This window comes from Orycteropus afer, unplaced genomic scaffold (genome assembly GCF_000298275.1).
Source record: "Orycteropus afer afer isolate SDZICR_OR568_19922 unplaced genomic scaffold, OryAfe1.0 scaffold00575, whole genome shotgun sequence".
NCBI classification, from domain to species: Eukaryota; Metazoa; Chordata; class Mammalia; order Tubulidentata; family Orycteropodidae; genus Orycteropus; species Orycteropus afer.
The window spans coordinates 618,892-627,386 of record NW_006922162.1 but is presented as its reverse complement, the minus strand read 5'-3'; the positions used below and the strand labels follow the sequence as shown (position 1 = coordinate 627,386).

The 8,495-nt window shown below is 42.4% G+C and overlaps 1 protein-coding gene across 1 annotated transcript; it reads right to left on the bottom strand.

Moving 5' to 3' along the window:
• Window positions 1–206: 206 nt before the first annotated feature.
• On the bottom strand, window positions 207–7,467 carry LYPD8 (LY6/PLAUR domain containing 8). The gene is made up of 5 exons (XM_007956152.1): window positions 7,413–7,467; window positions 6,916–7,035; window positions 4,699–4,863; window positions 3,288–3,425; window positions 207–508 (listed from the first exon to the last, which is right to left on the bottom strand). The coding sequence occupies exons 1-5, from the start codon at window positions 7,465–7,467 to the stop codon at window positions 207–209; spliced, it is 780 nt and encodes a 259-aa protein (XP_007954343.1).
• Between the last annotated feature and the right edge of the window lie 1,028 nt (window positions 7,468–8,495).

Genomic DNA, 8,495 nt, shown 5'->3' with positions numbered 1-8,495 from the left:
GAGGTGTTGACTCCACCCTCAGCCACAGACCTAGAAGGTAGGCCTGGAGGGATGCCCAGCCAGAATATTTTTAAAAGATTTGACCAGTGATTGAACCACTGCTTTAATAAGAAAGAACAATGTGGGCAACCATGTTTGAGAGAGCCAGGAACTGAAGGCATAGGTGGCACAAGAGGCACAGCAGGTTGAGGCTAGATCCAGGGGCCTCAGAGCAGCATCCCTAGCAGAATGAAGCTTGCAAGGGGAAAGGGGATGAAAGACACTTTGGAGCCTGTATTGGTGGTCTGTGGAGAGCTGGTCATTGTAGACCGGGGTGGGGTGGAGGATGAAGAGGCATGGGAGGTAGACAGGGAAGAGGTGGGAGTTGAGGAGGTGGGGGAACTGTCTGTACAATCAAACTTTTGAAAGGTGATTCCTCCAATTGTCTGGTTTGAAGCAGATAGGAACCGGCAGGTAGAGTCATTGACATTTGAACATCCTCTCAGCACAAGTGTTTGAAAGCCAGTTCCTGTGAATGCAAAAGAGACAGTGAATGAGGACTCCTGGCAGTCAACTCCCTCCCCCACTTTCACTTGCCGCGTCCTCTGAATAGTATTTCTTTCCCTGCCTGAAGTCTACCACTCTGAGACCTGCAAGAGAAAACCTCTCTTGAAACAAGAGCAGGAGGAAGGAAACCAGGAGCACCCAAAGGTGATGATAACCAGAGGGACCACAGAGCACAGTGGCCAAGATCCCAGTCCCTATTTAGCCCCAGATGAAACTGGGGCTCCAGGAGGTGGGTCAGCAACCCAAGCTCCCAAGTGAGGATGGGTGTTGGGCCTAAGAATTCAGATATTCTGTGTTCCTGCTCATCTGGGGGTGGTGAAAGCCAGGGACAAGTTCAGCCAGTAGGTCTCTGCCTTCAATCCAGGTGTGTGTGGAGAGAAGGTCTTCAGGCTGGATCCTATCCCTCAGGTTCCCATCCTCACAGGCTCTGCTTTGGGTTCTCTTTCCTCTCTGAGCCTGAGTTCACAGCCCTGAGAAGAGGGAAAACAGCCAGAGAGGATGCAGAGAAACCACAGTTGTCTACTGTAAAACCCAGTTGTTGTGCTTAACCGTGTGTTAACATAGATGTCAAGTAGATGTGGTTATGCTATTGTCACTAGCTGCCACAGAGTTGGCCCCCAAGACATGGCAACCCCATGCACAACCTGGTCCTGCATCACCCCCATATTGGGATCCATAAAATTTTCATTGGCTGATTTTCATATGTAAATTGCTAAGCCATTCTTCTTAGTCCATCTTAGTCTGGAAATTCCATTGAAATCTATTCATTATCGTAGTAATATGCAAGCCTCCACTGATAGATAGGTGGTGGCTATGCATGAGGTGCGTGGGCTGAACGAAAGTCTCACACATGAAAGATAAGGATCTAGCAACAGAACCTTCACTGTCCACTGTGGTTATATTAACAGTGGTCTTTTATGGAACAGTGACCCTATGCCTTCTAAAACTCAAACAGTGTTAGAGATGGGCAGGAATGGGAAAGGAGCTGACTCACAGAGGTGAAGTAACAGGGTTATGATTTGAGATCAAGGCTGCTTGATTCTAAACTTGCTCTGAGAAGCAGGGAGAAACCTCCAATTCCAGTGAAAAAGCATCTCTGTGCAATTTTACAGCAAATATTGAAGATGAAGATAGAATTAGTTAAGAAGATATGTTGCTTGGCACATCTCTACAGTTGGGCAAAATCACACAAACCAAAAACTGCACTCAAGATGTCTTTGATCTGCCTAGTTTTCAGTTTAATTCAAAGTGAATAGTCTTGGTGAGCAAAGGAGAAGGTGAAGTCCATCTATTGAAGCAGAAGACACTTGGGAAAAGGATGAGCAGAGAGAATATACTTCTAATGCCACTATAACAAACCAAACTCACTGCCGTCGAGTCAGATCCACCTCATAGTGACCCCTCCTTGGGTTTCTGAGGTGGTATCACTACGGAAGTAGATTCTCCAACCTTCCTTCTGAGGAGAGGCTGGTGGGTCTTAACCTCCAGGCTTCTGGTTAGCAGCCTTAGGCACTATGCTACCAGAGCTCCCAAAGGCAATGCCATTATGGTAAGACAAAACTTTCTAATTAAAAATCAGAGCACTGTGGACCTCTCAAAGATTTTAGAAATAAAAAAAAAAGTGGTTCAGGATAATCATGGTGCTTGGGAATCCACAGAGAAATCTGAGGTTATAATTAAGCATTGATTTCCAATACTATAATTGACAAATAACAAAAAAAAAAATCTAATTGAACCTGGATGTTGGTGCTATTTGCAGCAGAAACTCGCTGGTTATTCATTTCAACTTAACGTCTCTTCTTTTCCTCCTGGGCCACCACCAGCCACATTTCCAGTCTCTCTTGTAGTCTGAATGGCCATATGATTAGGTCCCAGACAACGGATACTCAGAGGAAATGAGTCTTTCAATTCCAGACCTGGCCCTTAAAACCTTTCCTGCCCTCCCCCATTTCATCCCTTCCCCACCTTCTGGTGAGACATTAAGAGCTAAAGCACAGAGCTGCAAAATCCTGGGCAAGTGGAGCTAGAATCACAAGGTGGAAGGAGTTCAGACTCCTTGACTCTGCACTGAACTACTATACAAGCAAGAAATAAATGGATTTGGAGTTTGCTTGTTAACAGCAATTAACTGATGATGATCCTTCTGAAAAATTAGCCACTGAAATCCTACAGATCCCAGTTCTACTCTGACACATGTGGAGTTGCCATAAGTTGCCATCAATGTGATAGTAACTGGGATTTGTATTTTATGCTAATGTCAAATTACTTTTCTAGAAAAGTGTCATTGGTTGGCTATTAAAGCCCACTTTGATTCTTTCTGTCAAGTGACCCTAGTTGCCATACATATGCACCCTCCAGTGACAGGTAGGGAAGAAAAAGGCAGGTATAAAAGGAAATAAGTGCTCACTCACCCACACCTATAGAATATGGCAACCTAGTAAAGAATGAGTGCTGGGAGTAATATGACCAGGAGAAACAAAGTGAGAAGTAGTGGCCTGATTTGATTACAGGACACCAGAGAAAAAGGGCTTAAGAGAAGGAACTGCTCTGGATTAAGAAGGAAAAAAGAACAACTAGCTCATGACCGCATTAACAGCTTCCCAATTTCAAAGGAATTCTGATTCTTATTCCCTTGTCCTATAACCCGTCCTGGCCCTTCTTTATTAATGCAGAACTTATGACTCAAGGCTTGAAATGTTTCCAACCAAGTCCCATGAAGAAATTGGAACTCCAAGACATACCATTCTTGAAGTTTGCGACTATATCTACACACCGTTCTTCTTGATAACATTTCTGCTGTTTCACGTTACAAGAAGCGTCATCAGGTCCATAACAAGCAGGGCACACTGTGTCTCTGGGCTCATTTGCCTGTGAATAGGCTGGGTAGAAAAGAGTCATTACTCAGGACATGGTACTTCTCTAGGGGGACAGAGGCAGAAAGGCAAAAAAAACTGGCCAGAGAGATCCTGAGAATGAACCTGAGAATGAATGGGGTGGGTTCTAATTTCACCCTTCGGAACTCAGATCCTTTCTGAAGACACCAGCCATTCCACCACTTGCACATAACCCCATGGATGTACCCTTAAAAACTGCTCAATCTTCAAGAGCTGTGGTCCATCAGTATGCTGAGGTATAAGCTGAGAAGGGCAAGGTAAGATTTCTAACTAAAAACAATCTATAGCCAGTGTCAAAATTAGTCAACAGATGTGTGACTATTACTAAATCTTGCTCTGAATGAATGAACACAGGCTATTAATTAACTAATTGCTGTTAATTAACCTGCTACGTAACCACAGCCAATTGACTTTGTCTTTTTTGCCTCATGTTCTCCTCTTCAAAAAGAGGGTTTGGTCCAGAGCAGCAGTTATCGAACTGTGGTCCAGGAAGCCCTAGGAGTCCTCAAAACCATTTTAGGGGTTCACAAAGTCAAAATTATTTTCATAAGAATACTAAGATATTATTTTCCTTTTTCACTCTCATTCTTTCATGAGTGCACAGTAGAGTTTTCCAGAGACTATGCAACATGTGATACTGCAATTGACTAAATGTGGAAGTAAATATGTGAATCCAGTTGTCTTCTATTAATTCAGAATTAAATTAAAGAGCTCTGAAAAGTACATAGCAATGCCACATTCTCACTAATTTGTTTTTGTTTGGGAAAACATAATTATTTTTATTTAAAATGTTATTAAAATTAATATATAGTGAGTTTATTATTGTTATTTTTAATGAAATACATACTTTAAATTTCTTAGACTTAATTTCCAATACTGTAATGATCAATTAATATAGGTCATATAAACAAAAGTTCTTTGAGGTCCTCAATCATTTTTAAGATTGTAAAGGAATCTTGAGATTTAAAAGTTTGAGAAGTACTGAAGGGCACCTAATGTTCCTTCCAGAGGACACCTACACACCTTGGAGTACTTACAAATTTATTCTTTACTTAAAAAGGGAGAAAGCATGGTCTTAGTGCTGTTTTCTCCCATTTGTTTCTCAAATAATTATTGTAGGTCAAATGTCACTATTATCCAGATATGCACTTAAATGTCAGGATGTGTGGTATTCACCAAAGGTGAGGAGCACAGGTAAGTAAGGAAAGGCAGAAACTGGGTAGACACAGGGAAAGATTGTGGCACTGCTGTCACATACCAGAGATATCTTTACTATTGCAGCCTTCTCCTTTGCAGCACTGGCTTGCAAAATGGACGTGCTCTTCATCAGACACATGGACAGTGAAGGCTGGTATCACTTGTTCTGATTCATTGCATTCCTTCTCAGAGCAGGATTTATCCAGGTACAATGTGATGGCTCCTCCTACACAAAGGCAAACACAGACTGTCAACCCCAGGTGATGAAAGGGGCTTAGAAAGGCCTGGGACCCTGAGTAGCAATTTTGTCAGTTAAGGGCAAGAAAAGTAACCTCAGCTAAATGTGATTTTGAAGATACTGGAGAGGGTTTCCTGGAAAAAGAAAGGTTTTTCTCCATCAGGTACCTCCTTGCTATAGCAGGAGATGATCAGATATGCATGCTAAATTCTAGCTTAAATGTTGATGGGGAGGCTGATAATTGATGGGTCAAAGTGACTCAACTCCCTGAACTCATTCATCAGTCTCAGCATCACCAAAAACAGTTAACCCAATCTGATGAGCCATTTTTATCATATGATATCCAGAGCACCACCTGTGGCATATCCCTACCTAAAAAATTCAAACGGAGTCTAGTCAAGCCTCTAGATCAGTGCTGTCCACTAGCTATGTGTAGCTGTTTAAATTTAAATCTAAACAAATTAAAATTAAATAACATTTAAAATTCAGGTCCTCAGTCATGCTAGCCATAATTTAATTGCTCAATAGCCAAAGTGGCTAGTGGCTACTCGATTGGACAGTTCTGGCATAGACTTGCCATCACTGAATAAAGTTCTGCTAGACATGCTGGCCTAGACCTAACTTCTGGCTTATGGGAAATACCGGGAAAATAGGAGCAAGCTAAATGGCACCATATTGAAGCAATCAAAGCCAGTATATGGGGCAGGTACAAAACAAATGGCCCAATTTCTCCAACAAATAAATGACATTGGACAAAAAGAAAAACACCATATGGGAGGTGTTACAAAATAAAACAATAGATTGAACAGTGAGATTCAACATGGAGATCTTGGATTCTAATTCTATCATATCATGGTTAAAACATCTTTGAGACAAATGAAAATTTTTAAGATTATTTAGATATTAGAAGAAATTAAAGAATTATAGTTAATGGTTGGAACCAGGTTTGCTGGTCCAATAGAGCCTGGTGGAACCACTGAGACTATGGCCTCTAGCTGCCCTTCAGGTCTGGAATTGAAGCCACACCTGTGGTTTCCAGCCAAACAAAGTATAGGCATGTGAGTTAAACATTTACCTCAAGTAGACACACGCCCTGGAGAGAACAATCATGGGAGAAGGAAGGGCTGCTTATGCACAGGGAGACAGCTCAGGGGGCAGGAGAGTATGGAGGGATGGACACTGGGAAGTGGTAACTATGGGGAGGAGCTGTTGCATTGTGGTAAACTGTGGTCAATGACATGAGACAAAGTATATGTGAACTACTGTATGGAAAGTGAATTTGCTCTGTAAATCTTCTCCCAAATCACAATTAAAAAAAAAAAAAAGAATTATAGTTAATTTTCATGTGTGATAAAGACATGGTGGTTATTTTAAAAGGAAAGGAGAAAGCCCTTGTTAGAAATTAATAGTGAGGCATTTATGGGAAAATGATGTAGCATCTAGATCTGCTTTAAATATTAAAGCAAAATATCGATAGCTATTAACACAGTGGTTGCATGACAATTAATTATACTCTTTCTCTGTGTTTGCATGTTTTTAAAAATGAACATGGTAAAAAGGTGACATCTGAGTGCTTTGAGAGATTACAATCATGGCAGCAAAAAGTACCTGTGAGAGAGTTTTAACTGAAAAGAAGTTTGATCTGGAACAGAAAGGAACACCAAAGAGAGAAAAGTGGGGCAGAAAATGGAGGGATGCAAACACCCAAAATAACTTGCCTGCTTTGTAATTTAACTAAGAGCTGCCCTGCTTCTCATCCTCAGTAATGTCTATCTAGAATAAGGCTTCCATCTGGGACAGCAATTTCCAAGAAGCCAGGGGGCTTGTTTTCTTTCAAGGTTCCCTGTCCCTGTGTTCTATATCTATTTTCATGTCTCATTTATGTGCTGATTCTCCTGTGAGTCTACCCTCATGATCCCCCTCTCTCTGTGTGTGCACATCCCTGGCCCACCTCCACCCTCCTTTCTTTCATAGCCACCTAATCCAGCTCCTGCCCAATGCAAGTCCCAAAGGTAGGAGAAATGAGCACCCCAGGCTAACCTAGAGTGGAGTTCACCAAAGAACTGGTACAGCTGGAGTTGGCATCCTTTGGACATGAAGAGACAGCACTGTTGTTACAAGAGTTGGTCAATGAATTGCACTGCACACAGCTCTGAGATTCTAGGAAGACAAAACATCAGGCTTCAGATAACATTCATTAGATATTTATAGAGCATTCTCTGGGTAAGTTGTTGCACCCCAACTCAGGGGTAAAAAAGATAGATGGGATGATGTCCCTGCTCTCTGAGGGCTCCCAAACTTGGTACTGTAGATGAAAGCACCAGCATTAGTTTATGCCCTCTGCCACCCTTCTTGTCACTTCCTATACTACCATTCCTCAACAGAGAGACTCCACTTTGACCCTCCGAGAGGCCCCTCTAAGGGGTAGTATACACGGAGGGGGTCTCATGCTCTCACTGATCATAAGATGTGAGAGGCAAGAAGTCTTGGGAAAGGTGAATAAAGGGTCTAAAATGGGACCATGTGGCTTCTCTCACCTACAGCCACAATGGTAAGCGTAGTGATGATACCAGCAACAAGGATTCCTTTCATAGTGATGGAGATGGCTTCTTTCTAAGATGGTGATCACAAAGCCTCAAGCCTGAGGAAACACAAAGAAGGAAACCCATGGGAAATGCCATCACTAAGAGTTTTAATCACACTGGGACAAGCCCAGTGCTCAGTCAGCACTTGCAACAGAAGTTCAGAATCCTTAGCTGTGAAACACATGATCAGTTGCAAATCAGACCATTGTGATCCACAGGTTTTCATTGATTGATTTTTGGAAGTAGATCACCAGGTCTTTCTTCCTAATCCTAATCCATCTTGGTCTGGAAGCTTTGTTGACACCTGTTCAGCATAATAGCAACATGAAAGCCTCCACTAACTGAGAGGTGGCGGCTGCTCATGAATGACATTGGCCAGGTATTGAAACCAGGTCTCCCACTGAGCCAGCAATTCCCCCTCTTGTTCTCCCACCATCTAGGTTTTCCTAATCCCAAATGCCTGCGAAAGTGGCTAAACACAGATATGAAACATAGCCCAGGGGCATTTTCTGTGGAGCTACTTCCTGCAAAAAGTGGCTAGCTGTCTCATCACCAGCCTTTCCGGGGATGTTATCCAAGAAGAAAGAATGAGTTTGGCTTCTGTCCCCTCCTCTCCTCTCCCAGAGCAAGATGCTCATCCTCTAGTTTGTAGCTCATTGTATTCATATTATGTGCTTAAGAGTGTCCTCATCTCTCACTGCCATCAGTAAGAACAAAAGCTGACTCTACTAGAGCATTTACTCTGTCTTGAACACTTTAAGTGGATTAATTTATGTAATTCGTCAAACCCTATGAAGCATCAGCCTCACTTCCTAGATGAAGAAATTGAACACAGAGAGGTTAAGTATCACACTCAAAATCAAGATCACACTACTGGGAAGTGTTAGAGCAAGGGTTCATGCTGCCTCCAGATGGTGACTCCCAGAGGCCTGGAACCTGTGATGTGCTTGTCCTCCGTGCTTGAATCAGAGGCCACTTCTCTCTCTACCCCCACAAATTCCTTGTCTGAAAATTGTCCAAGTTAGAACTTTGATG